The 25,947-nt window shown below is 43.7% G+C and overlaps 1 protein-coding gene and 1 long non-coding RNA gene across 4 annotated transcripts in view; one reads left to right on the top strand and one right to left on the bottom strand.

Moving 5' to 3' along the window:
• Positions 1 to 13,598: 13,598 nt before the first annotated feature.
• On the bottom strand, positions 13,599 to 15,385 carry LOC110340189. Its single transcript, XR_002381964.2, has 2 exons — positions 15,268 to 15,385; positions 13,599 to 14,241 (listed from the first exon to the last, which is right to left on the bottom strand). It is a non-coding gene; the product is annotated as an uncharacterized LOC110340189 (long non-coding RNA).
• The window catches only part of Tnks2 (tankyrase 2), a 57,298-nt gene continuing 46,064 nt past the window's right edge, over positions 14,714 to 25,947 (top strand). For all 3 annotated transcript variants that reach the window (XM_040745088.1, XM_040745089.1, XM_040745082.1), the window contains exon 1: positions 14,714 to 15,156. In XM_040745088.1, coding sequence (XP_040601022.1) covers positions 14,958 to 15,156 — 199 coding nt within the window. In that variant the 5' untranslated portion in view covers positions 14,714 to 14,957. The remainder of the gene's footprint in view (positions 15,157 to 25,947) is intronic.

The raw sequence follows: 25,947 nt of genomic DNA, 5'->3' as shown, positions 1-25,947 counted from the left end.
ACACCTTTAATCCCAGCACTTGGGAGGCAGAGGCAGGCGGATCTCTGTGAGTTCGAGGCCAGCCTGGTCTACAGAGCTAGTTCCAGGACAGCCTCCAAAACAATACAGAGAAACCCTGCCTTGAAAAACCAAAAAAAAAAAAAACAAAACAAAAACAAAAACAAAAACAAAAACAAAAACAAAAAAAAACTAGAGAGTGCTATGCCAGATGCTAGGGAAAAAATCAACAACAGTCTTAGCCATCTGTGAACCCTGTGAGCCACAATAATTACCAGTATGGCAAGATATGCCCATGGGTGTATTAGTGACATAGCTGTTATTGGAGTAGCCCAATTACTTTCTGCTTCGATTTAAGGCCTACTTCACAGGAGGAAACACACTCCAGGAACTATAAATCTGGCCAAGAACACATAGTTGAAGAGCTCATGGGCCCCACAGGTAAACCTACTACTATTATTTTGCTAAGTGGACACAGTATCACACTGCCTTCTAAATTTGGATATCTATTTCCATAGTTTAGTACAATTTTCAGACCTCTCAGAAAAACTTTCTTTTTTGTAGTAGATGATAATTAACTCAGAAACTTACAACTCTTCAAAGTGCAGAAAAGTACAGGCTGTGGAGTGCTCAACTACAAATGAGACATCTATATCATACTCCCTTCCCCCAGGCTCAGAGGGCATCGTGGAGGAGGGAGCAGAAAGATTTAAGAATGAGATGTCAGGAAGAACTGGGGCTGATGTCTTCTGGACACGGCAGGACTGCTATGTCCTTGAATTCACAACAGCTGTGGTTGCCTGTAGAAGACCTGTACAAGAGAAGCCACTGAACTGGAAACTGGAAGTTAACAGTCACATTGGGAAGGGAAAAGGCTCACAAACCCTACCCTTACCTGAGATATTATTGACAATCGGTGCCTTCTAGAGAAGAAGAGAGTTATCTTTAAAACTGTGTCCCTCCCAGCCAGGCAGTGGCCGTGTATGTCTTTAATCCTAGCACTTGGGAGGCAGAGGCAGACAGATCTCTGTGATTTCAAGACCAGCCTGGTCTGCAAGAGCTAATTCCAGGATAGGCTCCAAAGCTACACAGAGAAACCCTGTCTCAGAAAACCAAAGTAATAATAATAATAAACGGTGGCCCTCCCTGTTAGGTCAACCATGCTCCCAGTGGATGGCCCCACACCCATGAGTGTGTAGGCAGTACAAACTGGAATGGTAGATTAGATTTAAAAAAAAAGAAGAAGGCACATAATATAAATACAAGTAACATTATACAGACTAAGAAGTCATTATTTATATATTTTAGGTTCACATACAAACTCTAACAGTTAAAGAAAAAGAGGCCATGAACTTGAGAGAAAGTTAGTGGGTACATGGGAAGGTTTGGAGGGAGGAAAGGGAAGGGGTAAATGATGTAATTATAATTTTTAAATATTTTTAAGCTGGGTGGTATTGGTGCACACCTTTAATTCCAGAACTCAGGAAACAGAGGCAGGCAGAACTCTGTGAGTTCAAGGCCAGCTTGGTCTATAGAGCAAGTTCCAGGACAGCCAAGTCTACACAAGGAAACCCTGTCTCAAAAAAAAAAACAAACCCCATATATATGTGTGTGTGTGTATGTATGTATGTATATATGTATGTATGTGTTGGGCGCTGCCCTGGAACCACGCCATGGCGAGATGGCGCTGACATCCGCCTGACAGTTGCAATGACAACCCTGCTGCGCATGAGCAGGAGCTCCCTGCCCACGAGGCCGGGGGTGCCTGTGCCTTACGTCACCTCGGGTGACATAATTGGACCAGTAATTAACTGCCACGTCCGAGGCGAGAGAAACTCTCTATATAAGGAGAGTCCCGTTAGGGCGTGGGGTCTTCGCTTTGTGATAGCTTATGCTCCTCCTCTCAGGAGCAATAAAGCTTACTGCAGAAGGATCCTGATCGTGTGCCGCGTCATTCTTGCAGGCGAGATAGAGCGCGGGACAACTGGTGCCGAAACCCGGGAAACTGACCAAGCCATCGTCCGCACCATCGAAGACCCCTTGGAAACGAGGAGGATTCAGAACTGCAGGCAGGTAAGTTCGGAGAGGTATGCTGATCTGGGACTTTGGTCTGGGGTTGTCTCCGCCTTGGGAGGGTTTGCCTGAAGCAATCGTCCTCCTTGGTATTGTTCTTGTCTTCTTTATACTGGTCACCTAAGCCTCCTGTAGATAAAGGGGCCTGAACAGTCTCTTCTGTCCTTTGCTTTCGTTTTTCCCCATTTGCTGTAAGACGGACGTAGATAAGCCGCGGTCATCTGTACCATTGGTAACGGTGGTGATTAGTCAGACGTAGATAAGCTGCAGCCACCATGGGGTCCTCTCAATCCATATTAACTACCTTGGAGACTGTATTAAAGCAGAGGAATATCAAGGTTGACAGAAAGACGTTACGGAGCTTTGTCAAGGAGGTCGATCGTGTGGCACCCTGGTATGCCCTTTCTGGCTCTCTCACCCTGGCATCATGGAATAAGTTGGGGAGGGATCTTGATCGACACCTAGAGCAAAGAGACCTAAGGATAGGGACCAAGGCAGTATGGAAACTAGTGAAGAACTGTATTGAGGATGAAGCTTGCCAGGCGGCCGTTGTAGAGGGTCAGGCCATTCTCGAGGTAACCCAGGATAGCATGTCAGAAACCGAACGTAGTGAGAGGTCAGGCGCGCGAGAAAACGGAGGTATACAAAAGAAAAACTAAAAAAAGAGCCCTCCTGTTTTAGGAGAGAACATTATAGCAAAACCAGATGCCCTTCCTGGCCTTTCCACTAAAGGGACAGGTCAAATGTATCCTTTTAAAGAACTGGAGGCGCTGAACCTCGGCAGCTCCGCCAGTTCTGAGTCTTCTGATTCCGAACAAGACTCTCTAGGCCCTGGAGATGAGACAGAACTAGAAGAAGAGGCTACAAAGTACGAGGTGGAGAGATATCACCCGGATGGGGAGTTTTTCTCTAAACTGCTACCCAAGGGCAAGGCCTCAGCAAAAGCGATAGCAACTCCATCTGCTCCGCCTATGCCGCTCTCTCCCCCCCCTTATGAAGGGCGTTTACATAGTTTCTCCTTTTTATCTGAAAAAATTAGAAGAAAGGTCCATCTCACCTTCCCCGTTTCGAAGTAGAGAATGGAGGGCGGGTACATACTCCGGTTGAGTATAAACAGATAAAAGAATTGGCAGAATCGGTTCGTAATTATGGACCTAATGCCAACTTTACTATTATGCAGATAGAAAGGCTTGCCTTGGATCCCTAACTCCTGCCGATTGGCAGATGGTGGTGAAGGCAGTATTACCAAATATGGGGCAATATATGGAATGGAGAGCATTATGGCATGAGGCTGCCCAGTCACAGGCGAGGGCTAACGCCATAGCACTCACCCCAGAGCAGAGAGAATGGAATTTCGATCTGCTTACAGGACAAGGAGTCTATGCTGTGAACCAAATTAATTACCCTTGGGGCGCATATGCTCAAATAGCCACCCTGGTAATTAGGGCATGGAAGTCACTTACGCAGAAAGGGAAGGCAGGTGGACAACTTACCAAGATTATACAACAACCTCAGGAGCCGTTTTCCGATTTTGTGGCAAGGATGACGGAAGCGGCAGGAAGAATTTTGGAGATACAGAGCAGGTTAAGCCGTTGATAGAACAGCTCATCTTCGAGCAGGCTACACAAGAATGTAAAACAGCAATTGCCCCTAGGAAAGGAAAAGGTTTGGATGATTGGCTCAGGGTATGCAGAGAACTCGGAGGACCGCTTACTAATGCAGGCTTGGCGGCTGCCATTCTTCAATCACAAAGAAAGCCGACGGGCTTCAAGGATCGGAGGCTCTGTTTTAATTGTGGAAAGCCAGGGCACCTAAAAAAAGAATGTCGAGCTCTAAAAAAGGTTCAGGATACTATCTGTGCCAGATGTGGGAAAGGCTACCATAAAGCAAGCCAATGCAGATCCATAAGAGACCTTAAGGGCAATCTCCTTCCCCCCCGTAAACCAGGTACAGCTGACCAAGAGCCAAAAAACGGCCAGGTGGGCCCCCGATCCCGGGGCCCGCAAAGATACGGGACTCAGTTTGCCAAGGCCAGTTCCGAGGAGGAGACGACTCCACAAGAGACGTCAGGATGGACTTGCGTGCCGCCACCTCAGTCCTACTAATGCCACATATGGGGGTCCATCCAGTGCCTGCGGCACCTTTGCATCCCCCATTGCCTGATGGTATGATAGGACTTATAATAGGCCGTGGTGCCCTTACTGCGCAGGGACTAATTGTACATCCTGGAATAATTGATAACCACCATATTCCAGATATTCAAATTCTTTGTTCCAGCCCCCAAGGTGTTTTCTCCATCCATAAGGGGGATAGGATAGCTCAGCTTGTATTGCTTCCAGCAAAAGATCAAATTTCACAAGATATAAAAGGTCCGATGGGATCCACAGGGATGGACTCGGCCTATTTAACTGTGGCACTAAATACAAGGCCTAAGTTAACTCTTAGAATTAATGGCAAAAGTTTTGAGGGCATTTTGGATACAGGGGCTGACAAAAGTATTATTTCAACACATTGGTGGCCAAAAAGTTGGGCGGTCACACAGTCCTCTCATTCTCTACAGGGGCTGGGATATCAATCCAGCCCTGACATCAGCTCTAGTGCCCTAACTTGGGAATCCTCAGAAGGACTGAGAGGCCAATTTACCCCCTATGTCTTACCCTTACCAGTTAATTTATGGGGTAGAGACATCCTAACAGAAATGGGCCTTACCTTAACCAATAATTATTCGCCCTCAGTTAGAAACATGATGGAAAAGATGGGGTTTCAAGAAGGCCGGGGCTTGGGACGTCTTGAGCAAGGCAATCCCCGCCCTATATCACCCCGACCTCATGAAGGTAAAACGGGCTTGGGTTTTTTCTTGAGCGCCACTGAGGCAGCACGACCCATACCATGGAAGACGGAGGACCCGGTATGGGTTCCTCAGTGGCCATTAACCTCCGAGAAACTGAATGCCATCATGAAAATAATTACAGAACAGCTTTGCCTTGGTCATATAGAACCATCCACTTCGCCTTGGAATACTCCGATTTTTGTTATCAAAAAGAAATCGGGAAAATGGCGCTTGTTGCATGACCTAAGGGCCATTAATGTACAAATGTTACTATTGGGTCCGGTCCAGCGAGGATTGCCTCTACTCACTGCCCTGCCAAAAGGGTGGCCCCTTCTGATCATAGATATTAAGGACTGTTTTTTCTCCATACCCTTACATCCCGTTGATCGCCCGCGTTTTGCCTTTACGGTACCTTCTTTAAATCATGCAGAACCAGATAAGAGATACCAATGGAAAGTTTTGCCTCAGGGAATGGCCAATAGTCCAACCATCTGTCAGCTCTTTGTTGATCAGGCACTTGCCCCAGTTAAAAGACAGTTCCCGCAGGTCCTGTCTATCCATTATATGGATGATGTGCTGTTATGTCATCAAGATCTTACAGTTTTACAGCAAATGTTCCCTGTCTTACAAAAGCAATTAAGTCAATGGGGACTTTCCTAGCCACTGAAAAGGTACAAATAACCGACTCCGGATCATTCCTGGGCTCGGTTATCCGACCTGATTTCATTAGACCACAGAAGGTTGAAATTAGAAAAGATAAGTTACAAACTCTAAATGATTTTCAAAAGTTATTGGGTGATATTAATTGGCTAAGACCTTTTTTAAAAATTCCCACCATTGAATTAAAACCTCTATTTGATATTTTAGAAGGGGACCCGCATATCACCTCCCCAAGGAAATTGGATCCCTCGGCAAGCGAGGCTCTTTGCAAAGTCGAGAAAGCTATAACTCAGGCCCAGCTGGATAGGATAGATTATACCCAGCCAATTTTGTTATGTGTCTTGAACACACAAGGTCTACCCACCGCCGTTGTTTGGCAACAAGGGCCTTTATGCTGGGTCCATCCTCGAGCTTCCCTGCTAAAATTGTTGATTGGTATCCAGCTGCTGTTGCACAATTGGTTATAAAAGGCATTAAAATGACAATAGAATACTTTGGTCTGGAGCCTAATATCATTGTTAGCCCCTATACTCCGGATCAAATACAGGTTTTGGCCGCCACCTCTAGCGACTGGTCAGTCCTATGTGCTTCATTTTCAGGGACCTTTGATAATCATTATCCCAGGCATCCACTTTTACAGTTTGCTTTGGCCCAGCCTTTAGTTTTCCCAAAAATTACCTCTAATACCCCAATTAAGAATGGGATAGTAGTATATACAGATGGTTCTAAAACAGGACAAGGGGCCTATGTTGTAAATGATATGACTTATATAAAACATTTTCCTGAATCTTCCCCACAAGTCGTTGAATGCCTCGTGGTATTAGAAGTTTTACAACAATTTATGGGCCCACTTAATATTGTTTCAGATTCATTATATGTAGTTAATGCAGTTAAAATTCTTGAAACTGCCGGGTTGATTAGACCTTCTAGTAAGGTGGCTCACATATTTGAAGCCATTAGAGCTGCTCTGCTGCAAAGGCGGCATCCTTTCTTTATTGAACACATAAGAGCTCATTCTGGTCTTCCCGGCCCCATGGCAAAAGGGAACGCGCTCGCTGATCAAGCCACTAGACTTGCAGCTGTTGCGCTTTCTTCACCCATAATAGCTGCAAAAGAATTTCATAATAAATTTCATGTTACTTCAGAGACATTACGCAGATGCTTTTCTTTAACCAGAAAAGAAGCTAGAGATATAGTGATACAATGTCAAAATTGCTGTCAGTTTTTGCCTGTCCCCCATCGAGGAATTAACACGAGAGGTTTGATCCCCTTACAAGTTTGGCAAATGGATGTTACCCATCATGTCCCTTTTGGTAAATTGCAATATATACATGTTTCTGTTGATACTTGTTCTGGAATATTTTTTGCCACCCCACTTTCAGGGGAGAAGGCTTCTCATGTGATTCAGCACTGTCTTGAGGCCTGGAGTGCCTGGGGCAAACCCCGCTGTCTTAAAACCGACAACGGGCCTGCCTATACTTCACAAAAATTTAAACAATTTTGTGCACAAATGCAAGTTACTCATATTACTGGATTGCCCTATAATCCTCAAGGTCAGGGCATCATTGAGAGAGCACATCGGACACTTAAATCATATTTATTAAAGCAAAAAGGGGAGCAATAATGGAGCTACCCCTGGACCGAGAGTGGCCATAGCCATGTCACTCTTTACCCTGAATTTTTGAACTTGGATGATTCAGGGATGAGTGCGGCTGAGCGACATTGCACAGAACCTAAAAGGCCCAAGGAATGGGTGAAATGGAAAGATGTGCTAACTAATCAATGGAAAGGCCCGGATCCTATCCTGATAAGGTCCAGGGGAGCTGTCTGTGTTTTTCCACAGGATGAAGACAATCCGTTCTGGGTTCCGGAAAGACTCATTCGTAAGATGGGGAACCCTGATGATAATGATCATGGCTCAAGCCTGGAGGGCAACGGGAGAAAGAAGATGGGGAATCATGTCGACCTTTCCCCTCCCCATGCCGGTGATGTATAATGCACAAGTGTTTCCTAGATTTTTTTTTTCACCAATAAAGAGCTAGGGCTAGCTTATTTGCCCCAAGATAATCAATTCATGCAGTACAAGAAAATCGCTCCCTCTCCTTAAGAGGAAGCTTATGCTTTCATTTTTCCAAAGTAAATGATAATAAAAATAGTATTAACTGTGTTAATTTGAGGAATCAATCGGCTGCCTGGCAAGGCGAGGCTAGTTGGGGAACTGATTTAGAGATTGTAGCCAATGCATCCGATGTTGGGCGCTGCCGGTTAGTACTAATGCTACTCCCCATGATCAGCCAAAGTTAGCCCCATTTTGTAAAGGGATTCAATCAGAAGAGTATATCCTGCCTTGGACTGAATGTCAATCTAGGTATCAACACTGGGTAGGCCCTAATACCTTCACTTTCTCACCCAGCCTAGGGCATCATTTTTTGAATATGACACCCTTGACAACTTGGGTCAATCCCTTTGACGGATTTGACTCCTATGGTAATGATAGGAGGAGGAGCTGGGGAAAAAGGACAAATCTCTTACAATTGGAAGGGCAAATTTTCGGGGGATCTGGCTCCGGCACTTGGCAAGCTTCAGATATGAAGCATAAAGAATTTATTAGAAAAGAATATGCCCCATCACCAGTTTGTGTTTGGCCCCCTTTTTATGGATTGTAAGCAATAATTTTATAGGTGAGAATGAGGAATTAAGATGTGATACCAAGAGCTGCTTTTATACATTATGCTGGGATGCCACGAAATATTCTTATGCTGTGGTGACTAGAATGCCGAGGTTTGTGCCCGTGCCGGTGAAAGCCCCGAGTAGCTTGTCTCTGCTACGCACAAAAAGAGATTTCGGCATCTCGGCCATAATTGTAGCCATTGTGGCCACTACAGCAGTGGCTGCCTCTGTGACCGCCTCGGCAATGGCCCTATCCACATCTGTACAAACGGCAGATACTCTTGATGGTCTTTCATCATCAGTATCAGTGGCGCTCGACCGACAAAGTTCGGCAAATACTCAAATTCAGGGAGGGTTGATGCTGGTTAATCAGCGCATCGACCTGGTTCAAGAACAATTGGATATTTTATGGCAATTGGCGCAGTTAGGATGTGAATATAAAATGCCTGGACTTTGTGTTACATCAATACAATATGAAAATTTTATTAGAGCGGCTAATTTGTCCAAAAGTCTTTCTCAGTTCATTTTACAGAATTGGACATTCGAATTTGAACAGATACTGCAGGACTTGAGAACAGCGATCCACCAGAATTGATGTCTCCCTACAAGAAGGACTGTCGTCATGGATCTCTTCTGTCTTCTCTTATTTCAAGGAATGGGTGGGGGTGGGACTCTTCGGGATGTTTCTCTGCTTCGGGATGTTTCTCTGCTTCGGAATGGCAATTTTATTCTTTTTGTTTTGCAAAGTGTTCAAAAAGGCAAAAACAGATAAAGTCATGATTACACAGGCACTCGCGGCTCTAGAGTATGGGGCCTCGGCGGAGGTCTGGCTCACCATGTTAAAGCGTGGAGAATAGCCTTTGATTATCCCCATTTCATTCTGGCTTTCCCTGTCACCTTGGCAGACTCCGGCTATATTTCTCTGCCCCTGCTTCAATAGATCAGCCTTTGCACCTCTGAGTCCGAAATGTTTTGGACATTTGCACCAGAGAAGGTGATCATTGATATTGCAGCCTTTGCACTCCGCTGAGCTCGTCTCATTGCACGCGGAAAGGTGCTATATGGGGTATATTCATCTGTTTCGAACCCTGATGGGCTGCAGAGCCTGACGGTGATCAACGGATGTAGGCCATTCATCTGGTTTCTGTCTCTGGTGACGAGGTGGCCATTAGCTGTCGGCAGAACAGCCCTTGCACCCTCAGCGACTTTGTTGCATTGCACGAGGATGGGTGTTTTAGCCTATGCAGCCCAGTTGGGACACTTTTGTGTGCTTTTATTAAAATAAAAAGGGGGAGATGTTGGGCGCTGCCCTGGAACCACGCCATGGCGAGATGGCGCTGACATCCGCCTGACAGTTGCAATGTCAACCCTGCTGCGCATGAGCAGGAGCTCCCTGCCCACGAGGCCGGGGGGTGCCTGTGCCTTACGTCACCTCGGGTGACATAATTGGACCAGTAATTAACTGCCACGTCCGAGGCGAGAGAAACTCTCTATATAAGGAGAGTCCCGTTAGGGCGTGGGGTCTTCGCTTTGTGATAGCTTATGCTCCTCCTCTCAGGAGCAATAAAGCTTACTGCAGAAGGATCCTGATCGTGTGCCGCGTCATTCTTGCGGGCGAGATAGAGCGCGGGACATGTATGTATTTGTGTGTGTATACTGTTTATATATATAGTTATATGTAACTATACGTGGTTATATATAGATAAAGATAAATATTTTTAAATGTAGAAAAACAAAGCAAAAAGGGCACAAAGTTGAACGGAATTGGGGTGGCTCCAGGAGGAGTTAGGATTGTGGGGTAAATATGATCAAAGTACATTGCATACATTTATGAAACTCTCAAAAATTAATAAAAATGCTGTGAACCTTAAAAAGAAATAGTTTAAGGGAGGGGGAATGTTTTGCTTACAGTTTGAGGGATATGGTCCATTGAGGTGGGGACCGCATGGTAACTGTAACTAGAGGCAACTGGTCACACTGCATCCGCAGTAGGGAAGCAGAGAAAAAAATAGAAAGTACGGCCACTGTGTAAGCTCAAGGCCACACCCTCAGCTGTCGTTGGTTTCTTTCCTATCTTTTCTTTTCTTTTTTTTTTTTTTCTCTTTGGCTCTTTGCTCTTTTGAGAGTCTACCACCCAGCTCCCTAATAAATCACACACAGAGGCTTATTCTTAGTTATGAGGCCCAGCCTTCCCTTGGCTTGTTTCTTGCCAGCTTTTCTTAATATCCCATCTGCCTTTTGCCGCTGGGCTTTTTCTTTCCTTACTTCTATATTGCTTACTTTCACTCTTACTCCATGGCTCACTGGGTGGGTGACTGGCCCCTGACTTCCTCCTCTCCTTGCCCTTGCTCTTTCTTCTTCCTCCTCTTCCCAGATTTCTCCTCCTATTTATTCTCTCTGCCTGACAGCCCTGCCTATACTTTCTCCTGCCTGGCTATTGGACATTCAGCTCTTTATTAATAATAATTCTCTGTGTGGTTATTTGGAAGTGACTGTGGGAACACAGAAAAACTCTACCTACATGTGCATGTAGTAGGAAAAAACGTGTATTTAAACCATCTATTTTGCAGTATTTTGCTAAGACTGCTCTCTGAATGAAAGAAGTAAAACTACTTCTTGTCTTTGTTAGCTGCTTTATCTTACTTAACATTATATTCTCAATAATCACCTATGTTGGAACATGTGATAAGATTCCTTTTTTCTGGAGGATGAGAGTTAGAGCATGATATGCATTTATCACATTTCATAGTCATTCACTCATGGAACAACTGGGATGCTTGCACCTCATTGCCGTTGTGAGTAACCATATCGTGAACATGATTTTGGGAATATTTGAGATTCTGATTTCAGGTTGTTTGACTGTATATACCCAGAAGTAGATCAGATGGTAGCTTTATGGGGTTTTTTTTGTTTTGTTTTTGTTTCTGTTTTTGTTTTTTCGAGACAGGGTTTCTCTGTATTGTTTTGGAGACTGTCCTGGAACTAGCTCTGTAGACCAGGCTGGCCTCGAACTCACAGAGATCCGCCTGCCTCTGCCTCCCGAGTGCTGGGATTAAAGGTGTGCACCACCAACGCCCGGCTTTTATGTTTTTTTAAATTAACATTATTTACTTATTTAACATCTTCCTCCTCTCCACCCTGCTTCTGTTTCCACTCCCCAGTCCATTCCCCCTACATTTCTGTTTAGGAAAGGGTACCTCTCCCATGAGGCAAAACAAAGCATGGCAGTAAAACTAAGCACCTCCCCATGTATTAAGGCTGGCAAGGGCCGGGCTGTGGTGGCGCACGCCTTTAATCCCAGCACTTGGGAGGCAGAGGCAGGCAGATCTCTGTGAGTTCGAGGCCGGGCTGGACCGATAGCCTCCGAAACAATACAGAGAAACCCTGTCTCGTAAAAACCAAAAAAAAAAAAAAGGCTGGCAAGGTAACCAAGTATGAGGAGTAGAGTTCCAAAAGACAGTAAAAGAGTTGGAGACAGGCCCTGTCCCCACTGTTAGAGGAGTCCCACAAGATGATCAGGCTACACATGGTCAGTCCCATGCAGGCTCCCTGGTTGTCAGTTCAGTCTCTGTGAGCCCATGTTGTTTGATTCTGTGAGTTTTCTTATGGTGTCCTTGACTCCTCTGGCTCCTACAATCCTTTCTCTCCCTCTTCTGCAGGACTACCCAAACTCTACCCAATGTTTGGCTGTGGGTCTGCATCTGTTTCCATCAGTTGCTAGATGAAGCCTCTCTGATAACATTTGGGTTAGGCACCAATCTGGCCCCAGGAGATGACCAGTTCAGGCTATGTATCTGCTATTGTTAGGAGTCTTAATTAGGGTCCTCCTTGAGATTCCTGGAGATCACCTTGCACCAGGTTTTCGCCTGACCCCAAAATACCCCTCTTTCAGTACTCCCCCTCTTACTCGAACACACAACCTGATGACTTATGTTCCCATCCCTGTCCACCCTCAGTCCACTCGTGAAATCTCTTCTGTTTCCCTTTACAAGGAGATCTGGGCATCCCCCCCACACAGACACACACACTTCCCCTCCTGAGCCCTCCCTGTTACCTAGTCTCTCTGTGTCTGTGGATTGCAACATAGGTAGCCTTTATTTTACAGCTAATATCCACTTATGAGTGAGTATATACCATGTTTGTCTTTCTTGGTCTGGGTTACCTCTCTCAGCAATTTGCCTGCAAATTTCCTGGTGTCCTTGTTTTTTAACATCCGAGTAATACTTCATTGTGTAAATGTATCACATTTTCATTATCCATTCTTCCGTTGAGGGCATCTAGGTTGCTTCCAGGTTCTGAATGTTACAAATAAAGCTGATACAAACATAGCTGAGTTAAGTATGGTATGATGTGCGGTGTGATTGAACATCCTTTGGGTATATGTCCAAGAGTGTTATAGCTGGGTCTTGTGGTAGATTGAGTCCCAGTTTTCTGAGACACGGCCACACTGACTTCTAAAGTGGCTTAATCAATTCATTTTATGTTTGTTTCTACCATGTGTGTGCCTGGTGCCTGGGGAGGTCAGAAAAGGGCAACAGATCCTGAGACTGGAGCTATGGTTATGGAAACTGAACCCAAGATTAGGAAGAACAGACAGTGCTCTTAACCACTGAGTTGTCTCTCAGTTCCAATATCTTAAGTTCTGTGAGGAGTTGTCAAATTGTTTTCTATAATGAGTACACAGTTTATGAGTTCATCAAGAATGAAAAATGAAAAAAAGAATGAAAAATGATTCTAATTTGTCCTATCTTATCAACATTTGTTATTTTTTATTTGTTTGCTTTAGAATAGCCATCCTAATGTGGTTTTCAACTGCATTTCTCTAGAAATCATATGATGCTTTTTAAAAAAAATGCTAGGGGTAGCCGGGCCATGGTGGTGCACGTCTTTAATCCCAGCACTCGGGAGGCAGAGGCAGGCGGATCTCTGTGAGTTCGAGGCCAGGCTGGACCGATAGCCTCCAAAACAATACAAAGAAACCCTGTCTCGTAAAAACCAAAAAAAAAAAAAAAGCTAGGAGTAGGAGCTGGATCAGTGGTGATATATTTATGATTTATTAAAGCTTGCTTGAGGATTGAGAAAGTAAAGACAGCCTCAAGCTATAGACATCAGGTATGGTGATACACACCTGTAATCCCGGCAGAGGTAAGAAGAGCTAGTGGTGGGCTGCTTTGCTTTTCTGGTCTTCAGCTTGAAGCTTGACCCCAATATCAGTCTCTGGGTATTTTATTTATCATCAGTAGGTAAAATGTTTGCTGTGCCATCATGATGTTGCTTAAGATACATACACTGGAAGGAAATACATAAGCAGAAATTATTAAATATATTTGACTAGTAGATGAAGAAAAATGTGACACAATCACATTAGTAGTGTTCTAATCCTTATTTATGTTCATGAATTTTTATTTTATTAAGATGCATCAGTTTAAATGTACACTAAATAGCCTAAGAACGTGATACCAGAATAAACACATACAACAATGCTCCCATTTACTAAGACGCTCAAAAAAGTGTACCCTGCTTTTCTCCCACAGCAGTGAGTCAACACTCCCAAACAAAAACTGGATTTCCTGAAAAACAGGTTAAGTCAATTCACAGGGGGAAACGCTTGTCAGCATGACAATGGTCAGCACTTTTCATGACAGCAAAATCTATATAAACCTTTCTTTCGGGTTTCTGAAACAAGACTATACACAAAGATCTCACTATTACCTCAAACACAAAAATGAATTGTGCACTTATACTCTTTGATCACAAGGAGAAAAAAAATTCAGAAGACTTTCTTGATGGGCACGCTCAGTGTACACGCACCTCGGCCACATCCGTTAATAATACCGATTTATATATAAGTTCTCTAGTCAGCACTGAGCTAATAATCTACGATGGGAAATGTAGCTAATCAGGGCCACCCCACCCCCCAAGTGTTGCTTTAGAATTCATCGCTTTCTCGATTTGGGGCCGTTCATCCAAAGTTCTCAGTAAGAGCAACGAGTTCGTTTCTGAGAAGAGGCCTGTAAGAAAAACAGAAGCGGATACGGAGGGTTAGAAAACGGGTGGGGGTGGGGAGTGGAGCAGGAATCTCCCACGGGAAGGTATGGAAGCAAAACCACAAAAATTTTCCACGCTGAAACTTCCAAAAGAAAATGCATGCCCGGAACACAACTTGCAAAGGTTCATTTTCAGTACATGAGCAATGAAACCCATCTTGGGAGGTCTACGCTTTACGAAAAGGAAAAGACAGCAGCGAGCCCTCGCGCTTTCGGCGGAGCCTCCGTAAAGATGGCGGTGGGCCGAAGCCCCTTCTCTTCCCTCAACCAAGGGCTCTCGCCGCACATTTCCCACAAACCCCTCCGCGCGGCCCCGCTCGCCCAGGCCGGCCCGGCCGGAGTGCAGCCGCTGCGCACGCGCGAGCTGACGTCACGCGCGCTCCCAGGACCCGACAGAGCTGGCAGGAGCGGTCTCGGCTGCTTCCGCCGCCGCGTCGCTCCGGGGCTCGGCGGGCGGGTTCGCGCTGCCTCCGCGGCGGTGGGGCAGCCGGGGGTCACGGAGTCGTGCAGGGGGCGCGCGGCGGCGCGGCCATGGGACTGCTCCGGCTCTGGTGACAGCGGGGAGCCGAGCGGCCCGGGCCCTGAGCGCGTCTCCCGCGGGGGGCCTCGCCCTCCTGCTCGCGGGGCCGGGGCTCCTGCTGCCTTTGCTGGCGCTGCTGCTGGCGGCGGCGGCCAGGATCATGTCTGGTCGCCGCTGCGCTGGCGGGGGCGCGGCCTGCGCGAGCGCCGTGGCCGAGGCCATAGAGCCGTCGGCCCGCGAGCTGTTCGAGGCTTGCCGCAACGGGGACGTGGAGCGAGTGAAGAGGCTGGTGACGCCCGAGAAGGTGAACAGCCGCGACACGGCGGGCAGGAAGTCCACCCCGCTCCACTTCGCCGCAGGTAAACGCCCGCCCCGCGTCGCCTCCCGCACGCCCCACCTACAGGCTCGGGCTCGCAGGCCGCAAGCCACGCAGCACTGCCCCGGCTCCGACCTCTCCCCGGGACTCTCACCGGGGCCATCTCGCTCGCTTGTCTTGGGGCTCGTGACGAGGGGTGGGGTGAGCGTGCTCTCGAGAAGTTGTTTTTGCAGTGTGGGTTTTTTGTTGCTGTGGTTTGTTGAAGGGGGAGGTGCTTTGTTTTGTTTTACTCTATCAACAATACCTGCACCCGACTTCCGGTCTTGCTACCCTGAAGGGGCCTCTTGCACACAAGAAAGGCTTAGTAGACCTTGTGAATTGAAAGAGCAATTATCTCAACAATTCGCCCGTCTTTGCAAGTTCCACCGTAACTCTTACCAATCCCTTTAGTTCTGGTGGCCTTCGTAAACTGTGAAAATGTAATTCAGGAGTTGTTTTATTGGCTATTGACTCATTAGAGTTAATTGGTTTGGGTTTCTGCTGAGACTAGAACCGGAAATAGGCAGGTTTGGGAGACCTGAGAGCTGAGTGTGGGTGGCCTCTGCCACACACACACACACACACACACACACACACACACACACAAGTTGGGGTGGAAAGTAAGTGAGAGACGAGCTGGAACAAGCACTTGAGCTTGGATCTAGGATTTTGAGACTCATTTTGAGTCGTCCTGAGATTTATTTTAGATAGTTTGAAGTTAGTGTTTTAACTACTGGGCTCTCTTTTATGACACCAGAGTGCTTAAATTTGTTGAGGTATTTAAAATAGCCAACTTATTGACTAAACCTTTTATGCTTCTCATTTTAAGGACAGATGGTATCTTTTTAAACTTTTGGGCCTCATGTAATCGGGAAAAGGTTCTCTTGGCTTGGTAACATTTGCTATAGTGTGCATCAAAGTTGTTTAGCGTTCTGTTAAAAAAGAAACATTTTAAGTTACTCTTGTTCCTCTAGGGCAGGAATGATGGACAGAAGAGCATGAAAAAGATTTCCTTGTTCGCAGACATTGTTTGTACAGTTATACCAATTGTAGTCTATTTGCTTTGACCTGTCCCTGTTTTAAAATGTACGTGCTGTCATGAATAATGTTTCCTTAATCGAGTGCCCTTTGGGGGCCTTTCTAAGAGGGAAAAGTTTGAGAAAACCACAGTTGGGCAAACTGGAAAAGCCTGTGAACACTGGGGAGAAAAGAGCACCGAGGCCAAATCTCTTGTTCACGGTGTTGCCTTTCTTTGGCTAATTTGAATTGTCCTGCTTGACCATTTAGCCAACCTATTTGGCAAATGTTCGCAACCAACTGCTACATAATCCAGAGGGGTAATGTTACTTAGATTATGTTCACTTGATAAAAATAGCCAAGGACTATCGTAGTTGCCACCTTTCAAGAATGTGATGTATTAGTGAGTTCATGTCTGAAAATAGTAGGTTTTAGAGATGTGGGTTTATGGTGTGACCTTGCTGTCCTACACCATTCCTCTCCTCCACCCCAAGGGTAGAATCTAAGGCCTTGCATATGCTAGACAAGTGTTGTACCACTGACTAGGGTAGAGTATACCCAGTCCCTGTCCCAACATTTCAAAGCCTATTTTACATTGTTTGTCCAGATTGAAATGGAAATTGAAATAGCATAGGGACCAATTTACCATTCGTAATTCACCTATATAGACAGTATTAGGGTTGTGAAATTAAGATATAAAATGCAAATCATAAAGTAATTACTAAGGAGGTTAGGGAGATGGCTCAGTGAATAAAGTGTTTGCTTTCAGCCAGCACCCACATTTAAAAAAAAAAGTTGTGTTGATGCATGGGTATAGTCCCAACTCCAGGAGGTGGAAAAAGAAGAATCCTTGGGGTTTACTAGCCAGCCCTTAGTCAGTGAGCCCCGGGGTCAATGCTAAACCCTGTCTTAAAAAGTAAGATGGAGAGCCATAGATGAAGATGCCTGATCTGGCTCCTACACACACATGTGTATATACCATACACCCCACACAGAATAATAAAAATAATTACTAAAGAATTAATATTCAACTACAGTTTTTAAAACCCTGCATTTAAACATTAGAAAATAAGGAATCTTTTGAGAGACGACTTTGTAAATTTTTTTGTTTTTTGTCCAAGACAGGATTTCTCTGTGTAACCCTGTCTTGAACCCTAGCTGTCCTGGAACTCACTTTGTAGACCAGATCCACCCACCTCTGCCTCCCTAGTGCTGGGATTAAAGGCATGGGCTGCTCCCACCACCACCAGGCTGGCTTTGTAAATTTTAAAAATCCAAATTATTAGATTAATGAGGCACTGATTAATTCTGTTTTACTTTGCTGGGTATGGAACCCAATACCTTGACCCCACTAGACACATTTGCTACCCCTGAGCTACATTCTAAGCCCTATTTATTTTTAAGTAATAATGTGGCCACCCACATTTTCTTTGTGGGTAGTGAGTTACCATTTGTGTTTATGTAAGCATACTGTTGGATGCTCTGTCTGCGGTCTGTAGGTAGTGGTGCTTGGTAATTGCCTGAACAAGCAGTTACTTGTGTTTATATTTTATAGGATTGGAGAAGTAACCTCATTAAAAAAAAATAAAGTAGTCAAATAAAGTTTGGAGGTTTAATTGAGCAGGAAAGGCATGCTTTGTCAGTAGGAATGAGAGGTGTGAATGCTACAGAAAATGAAAAATGCTTTTGTCTTTCCCCACATGCCCCTCAAAACAACAGCAAAAAACCCTTAGTATAATTAATCGGTTGTCAGCCCTTATGGGAATTAAGTTATGTTTGTGATTACGATAAATACATAAACAGATATTTTTCTTCTGTTAGCTGCTTTTCATATTGAACTAGGTTACATACTTCTAGATAAATACAATTTTTAAGAAGTCATTTCTAAAAAAAAATAGAAGAAAATGATTTCCTTTTCTATTCTTTCTCTACCCCCATCTACACAGATACAGGTTATGAATCTTTTAAAAAAAATTTTTGGTGACCTCACAGAATGTATACAAACAAGTTGGTTTGGGCTCTAAATTTTTGACATTGAAATCCCATCTGATCAATAACACTATACTGGAAAATAGGTGACAGAGACATTGGGAGAAAGTCATTTTGGTGCTCATCATGATAGAAGAAATGTGTTCCTTGCTATGGAGTAGAACTTCATGGCTGATGAATCTGAAATATTTTAACCACTGAGCCATCTTCAAGCCCCCTGATATACTTTTGGAGTATGCAGAAAGTCAGTATAGGAAAATATAAAATGACTGAGGTTTAAAAAATCTAGGTATGGGCTGGAGAGATGGCCCAGCAATTATGAGCACTGACTTCAATTCCAGAGGACCTCGGTTCAATGCTCAGCACTCATAGGCAGTTCACAACTGTCTGTAACTCCAAGATCTGACACCCTCACACAGACATATATGCAGGCAAAATACCAATGCAAATAAAATAAAAATATGTGAACTGCTTAGAAGGGGATTTTTTCCTATAAGAAGGAAGGGGAATAAGAGCATCTACAATTTATCATACAGGCAATAAATAAAAATCTGAATTTCAGCCAGGTAGTGGTGGCACACACCTTTAATCCCAGTGCTCAGGAGGCAGAGGCAGGCGGATCTGTGTGAATTTGAGAGCAGCCTGGTCTACAAAAACTAGTTCCAGGACATTCTCCAAAGTCACAGAGAAACCCTGTCTCGAAAAACCCAAAAAAGAAAAAAAAACTGCATTTCTAAAGACGAAAGAAGACTGGACCATGTTCACATGTGCAAGACTCTTGAAGAAGAGAGAATGGATATGGCTGGTCTAGCTTCAGCTATAGTATGAAAAAGGTTACAAGGAGTTAAGTAGTGTTTTCTGTTCAGCTGTAGATCTACTTGGAAGTATCAGAACATGGGGTTGCTTAACATCTTTCAGATGCATACAGAATTTATGTATAGAGTAGGCAATTTGCCTGAGTAGGATAGTAGTTGTCTCAATTCAAATTTTTGACAGGTCATCTACAAACAATATGATGATATCTGTCATTTTTATTGTTTGTTGAAACAATCCTATTGGAGAAATGGCTTAGCAGTTAGGAACACTGACTGTTCATCCAGACGACCTGGTTCAATTCCTAGTACCCACTTGGCAGCTCACAGCTATATGTAACTCCTCCAGTTCCAGAGACCTGATACCCTCACGCAGACATACATATGCAGGCAAAGTGCCAGTGCACATAAAGTAAAAATAAATAAATTATTGAAAATCTCAAGAACTAGCCAGATTTGTTGACAAATGCTTTTAATCCCAGCAATTGGTGGGAAGAGGCAGGCTAATTAATGTCTTGAGTTCAAGGCCAGCCCAGTCTACAGAGTGAGTTCTAGGACAGATAGGGGTACACAGAGAAACCCTGTCTTGGAAAAAAAACAAAAAACTTAAAACCAGCTGGGCAGTGGTGGCACACACCTTTAATCCCAGCATTCCAGAGGCAGAAGCAAGTGGATCTCAGAGTTAGAAGCCAGCCTGGTCTACAGAGCAAGTTAAAGGACAGCCAGGACTTAAATAGAGAAACCCCGTCTCAAAAAAAAAAAAAAAAAATCCCAAAAACCTTTAATTCCATTTCTATTTTTGTTTTATTTTATTTTGAGACAAGGTTTTTCTTTGTAGCCTTGACTGCCCTGGAACTCACTCTGTAGACCAGGCTGACCTCAAACTCACTGAGATCGCCTGCCTCTGCCCTCTGAGTGCTGGGATTAAAGGCATGTACCACCACTACCTCGCACCATTTCTTTTTTAAAAAAATATTTTTATTATTTATTTATATGTATATATGTGTAAGACTGTATATGTGCGTGTACCTGAGATTAGGGCCATCCCCTGCAGCTGGAGTTACAAGCAATTGTAAGCTACTTAATGTGGGTGCTAGGATTTGAACTTGGGTCCTCTGCAAGAACAATAGATGTTCTTAACCACTGAGCCATCTCTCCAGACCTTTTATACCATTTCTAACATCATAATTATGAGTGATGCACATATACTCTTTGTCCATTACTACAGTTGTGCCTCACTATTTTCAGGATGGAGTTTTGATTCAGGAGTTAAATCTTACAACAGAAACTCCAGTGCTGATTAGTTATTAGTCTGCTCAACAGTTCAGTCTTTGATTCACTACATCTTGTAATGTAAGATCTTAGTTACAGCATTTGTCTTGCCTCTTCCTGGATCTAGAGTGGAGAACTGGCTTCAGTAATTTCTACTTTAGAGCACTCTTCCAGGTGCACCCTCATTCAGATTGTCAGGGTTTTATCATCTCACAGTCCATGATACTCTTTTCTACATTTCTTCTAGTCTGGCTGGATAGTATACCAACTCCAAGTCAAGGTGGACAAAACACTCTTGCTGTTATTTATTATTCTAAAGAAATTTAAGATGGAAGTTGGCATTGGCTCTTAGGGTATATATCTACTCATGTTCTACCTTGCCAGTGAGGACAGATTGGAATGTAGCTGTAAAGCACCCCCCCCAAGAAATCGCTGCTTACCAGAAGTGCTTTGTGCCATTCTTGAGAACCTAAGAATGAGAATCTCATCAGAGATTATCCCCTGAGAATTTGGAAAGCATCTTTTTATTGTTTGTTTTAATTTTTGAGGCTAGATCACATGTAACCTAGTTGACTTTTATTCAACTCTTGATCCCTCTGTCTTTGCCTCTGAAATGCTGAGGCATCATGCTTGGCTGTGATGCATTTTAGATGGATATGTTTTCCCAGCAGTGGGAAGTTTATTGAAAACACCTCTGAGACTCTTTAAGTAATATCCTTTAGTGCAATAGTTCTCAACCTGTGAGTTGTACTTGGGGGTCAGAAGACCTTTTCACAGGGGTTGCATATCACAGCTCAGGACAGTAGCAAAATTACAGTTATGAAGTAGCAATGAAAAGAATTTTATGGTTGGGAGGCACCACAGCATGAAGAACTGTATTAAAGGATCTCAACATTAGGAAGGTTGAGAACCACTGCTTTAGTTTAGAATGTGGCTTCAAATGTTCAAAATTTCAGGCTCTTGATCTTGAGCAGTATAGCAAATTCCACTTATGTGTATTATAGTTGTTCCATGTGTCTTTAAAAGCATGCCGATCTCTACTATCAGTCTCCAAACTGATTTTAGACATATTGATAGCTAGGGAATCATTGACATAGAAGACATCAGTGTCCTGGAATAATGGTAGCTGTGTGGTTCTACACACTCCACTCATCCTACCTGTATCTCCTCAGATAAAACTGTAGTCAGTGTCCCTTTTATTCTGGCTTCAAGCAGCCCTTTTCTCAGTGGTATTTTGCCAGGTACTTACAACTTGACCTTCAGCTAGGTCACCAGCACTTTGAAAACAGATATCTTCCCACTTGACACTATTTCTTTTAACAGTAACAACTATACATCCTACTTTAGTTTTTGCTATACTCACCAAGTTCTTTTAATGAGAAGTAGCCTTTATGTCCCCATCTTTATTAGTGATTGTTACCACCTTCTAAAGTTGGCTGTATTAAATGACTTTACAGTGAAGAGGGATACTTAACTAATTTTTCCTCATTCTCATTCTTGTATTCTCCAATTTAGGAAGCTTTTATAAAAGCATTTCTTCCAGATGAATACTGAATGGATGGGAGGGGTAATAATAGTAGAAGACAATATCCATAAAGCTGAGGTAGTGGTAGTGGAGTCAGACCTAAAAGCAGTAAATTTACTGTCTCCTTGAAATTTCCCTTCTTGGCTTCTCAATACCATTCTTAGTTTTCTTTTTTTTTTTTTGGTTTTTCGAGACAGGGTTTCTCTGTGGCTTTGGAGGCTGTCCTGGAACTCGCTCTGTAGACCAGGCTGGTCTCGAACTCACAGAGATCCGCCTGCCTCTGCCTCCCGAGTGCTGGGATTAAAGGCGTGCGCCACCAACGCCCGGCCCCATTCTTAGTTTTCATTCTTAACTTCTTTTCTTATGCCATGGTATGTTAATTAAGCAAACATCAACAAACTATGAAACGCCTCATCCTCTGAAGGACTCTAGGAAAATAATGATGAACTAAGACATTCACAGATCTTGATTCTTGTGGAATTAGCATCCGGGAGCTGGATTTGGTGGTACATGTTGGTAATCTCGGTCCTAGGAAGCAGAGGTAGGAAGATCTTGAATTTGAAACTAGCCAGATACATAGAGACACTGTATACAGAGAAAGACAGATGATGCAGACCACATTAGTAAACCATGTATGTATGTATGTATGTATGTATGTATGTATGTATGTATGTGACACATTCTGTGCTCTTAAGGAACTTTTAGTAAAGGAAAGGAGGCAGCCAGGTGGTAACAGGTGGGCAGAATGGAATGGAGTCTGGTCAGAGGTGACTTTGTTTGGGTGATATCTTTTAAATAGACAACAATAAATGAGGGCTGTACATTCAAAAGAAAACTTTTTGAGTGGGTCCCCCCCCCCTTCAGTCATTAATCAAGAAAATGCCCTGTAGACTCTACAGGCCAGTCTGATGGAAACATTTCCTTGATTTATTCCCTGATGACTCTAGCTTGTGTCAAGTTGACAGAAACCTAACCAGCACACTGTCTAACAGTTTGTTGATATTTGCTGGATTGTTATATTGTAGTATTAGAAAATAGATGAAAACCCTGGTGTGTGCCTGCTAGAAGTAGAAATAAGAGGGCCACTTCTGAAAAAGAAACTGTCGAAGGCCGGAAGTTGGGGTGGTTGAAATAGGGCAGTGTCAGTAGAAGTATAGAAAAGCTGAGAACACATTGATAGAGATAGATGCTTCTGAAGGATCAAGATGAAACATACTAGAACTTAGGTTCCAACTTGAAGGCTATGTATCAAAGGGATATTTATAGCCATAGGGATAGATATAATCACCTAAAAAGGGGATAGAAAACTTGAATCCGTTAAGATTTTGGGGAGAGGGAACAAGCCCTTGGGAGATAATGATTTGTCCAAAAGGACAACTCTTTATTACTATTTTATCTTTATTTGTATGGGTATTTTGCCTAAGTGTGTGTCTGTGCAATACATGTGCACAGACAGATGTATACCTGGTGCCTGCACAGGGTATCAGATTCCCTGTAGCTGGAGTTATGGATAGTTGCAAGCCGCCATGTGAGTGCTGGGAATTGAACTCAGGTCCTCTGGAAGAACAGTCAGTGCTCTTAGTTGCTGACCCATCCCTCTAACTTTCCCACATCTTGGGGTCATGCATGACTCCCCTCTGTGCCATTTACTTTTGCTTGCTCACCTCCTTATCCTATTCTCACCCTACATCTAATCCATTAGGAAGCTATGCTGGCGCTCTCTACCCCAGAGTATCCAAAACGTGCCGCTCATCATTCTGTGCTTCCAGAGGACATAAGTTCAATTCCCAGCAACCACATGGTGACTCATACCTATCTGTAACATTATCTGATTTGGTCTTCTGGTGTTCGTGAAGACAGTTCACTCATATATATTAAATAAATATTTAAAAAAGAATACATGACCCACACAGAGCAACCCTGTCTCTTAACAAACAAACGACCAAAAGCAACTTGAGGGAAAGGATTTCTTTTGTTAACACTTTCACATCACAGTTCATCACTGAAGAAAGTCAGGGCAGAAATTCAAACAGGGCAAGAACCTGGAGGCAGGGACTGATGCATTGGCCAAGAAGTGTGCTTTACTGGCTTGCTCGGCTTGCCCAAGGGTGTGGCACTGCTTATAATGGTGTGGACTCTCCCCCCATCAGTCATTAAGAAAAAGCCCTACAGATGCCTACAGCTGGATCTTATGAAGGCAATTTGGGTTTTTTTGTTTGTTTGTTTTTTATTTTTTTGAGACAGGGTTTCTCTGTGTAGCTTTAGAGCCTTTCCTGGAACTTGCTCTGTAGACCCGGCTAGCCTCGAACTCACAGAGATCCACTTGCCTCTGCCTCCTTAGTGATGAGATTAAAGGCAAGCACCACTACCGCCTGGCTAGTTTCTCAGTTGAAGTTTCTTCTTTTCACATGATTTTAGCTTATGTCAAGTTGACAAAAAGCTAGCCAGCACACTCACAAGCCCTGTTTTATTCTGTGTATCTCATTTGAGAATCTGTTTACCACATTAGCTACTGGAGTCTATCATTTTCTTTTCTTTCTCTCTTCAGTTGTTTATAGTGTCATATGCAGTAGTAAAAAGATTGAGAAATCACCCAGCTGTCTAGATCAGGATGAAACTAGTTAAAATTTGATATTCCAGTTAAGAAATTGTTTACAAGTAGAAGTTAATTTCTAGGATATTACTAGATTTTAAATAAAAAGGAAAAATAATATTCAAATTGCACCTTTAAAAATATTGGTGGGGATACCAGTGGAAACGTGTACAAAAGCAATAATCAAAAAGAAATATATGGGAGGCTGGGAATAGGAACTGAAGGAACGTTTCAGTGTATGACTGCAACCTGGTTTAACAACTAACCCTGCCTTACTGAGGGCACTCAGCACACACCACATGGATTGGAACAGTAACCACGTCAAATCTTGACTTAGCTATCTTCTGTTTCTATAGTCCTTCCATTTATCTACATACCACCAAAGTGATCTTCCTAAACAAAACTTCAGGGCTGTTGATGTGCTATAGTATTATTCAGACTTCCTCATGTGGCTCAGAAGAATATTTTCTTTTGAGTCTTTGTGAAAGAGATGAAGGCTACTCAGAGTGCCAGCTATGTGCCAGCATGGATATTTGACAGTAACCATGGCATAAATTTATTGGGATCATAAACAATATTTCACGGAAATCTGCAATCTAAACAATACAAGCCTATAGGACAGAGTTGGAATACTGCCTTAGAAGTCATATAGGTCTTTCCAAACTGCCCTCTGTTTACATATCCTGTCTGTCATAAAGGATTTGTTCTTTTATCTCTAAAAACAGATACATGGTTTCTTCCTGCACTGCAGTGTGTTTTCCTCTAATCTTGTCCTTGTTGAGAGAGAGAATCTAGCTACAAAGAAAAGGCTAGGACTGTGGCTTAGTTGATAGAGTGTTTACTAGCATTCAGGAAGTTCTGGGTTTGACTCCCAGCACCACACAAACAGGGCATAGTGGTGTACTTGGGAGAAGCAAGAGGATCAAAAGTTAAAGGTCATACTTGGCTACATAGCAAATTGACAGTAGCCTGAACTATAAAAACCAAAGGGGTGGGGACAGGCTAGGCAGATACTCAGTGGTAGAAGCTCTTACCGTGCAAGCATGAGGGCCAAAGTGTAGATGCCAGCACTTGTGTTTAAAAAGAAAAATAAGCAGGCTTTGATAATCTCAGTGCTGTGGGGGAGCAGAGGCGGCTCGCTGGTTACTAGCTCAGCTCCATGGTCAGGGACAGACCCTGCCTCAGGGAAATAAGGAAGGGAGTGATAAAGCAGGACATTCAGTTTCCTGACCTCCGTGCATGGCACGTGTGTATGTGCACACACACACACACACACACACACACACACACACACAGCACATGATAGTCATCTTTCTTGCCAAAAGATACTGAAAAACCCGTTCCACCCCCGCAATTCCACCCCCCCCCACACCCAGCTGACTTCCTCAGCACTGTTTCTCCTTCGTTTGCAGTCAGTTTCTTGTCTACCTGGAAAGATCATGCCATTCTTTTGATCTACATCCATCTTAAAAGCATTATATTCAGACTTAATGATTCTAAGAGTGTTATGGAAGATTTCAGAAGACTGAGTAGTTGAGTTTATAAGAGTTGCTGTGGTTATTGTGTCTCTTCATGGCAATAAAAGTG

This window comes from Mesocricetus auratus, unplaced genomic scaffold (genome assembly GCF_017639785.1).
Source record: "Mesocricetus auratus isolate SY011 unplaced genomic scaffold, BCM_Maur_2.0 Super-Scaffold_4256, whole genome shotgun sequence".
In the NCBI taxonomy this organism is placed as follows: domain Eukaryota; kingdom Metazoa; phylum Chordata; class Mammalia; order Rodentia; family Cricetidae; genus Mesocricetus; species Mesocricetus auratus.
The sequence above is the reverse complement of the archived record's forward strand: the minus strand, read 5'-3'. Positions and strand labels throughout refer to the sequence as shown.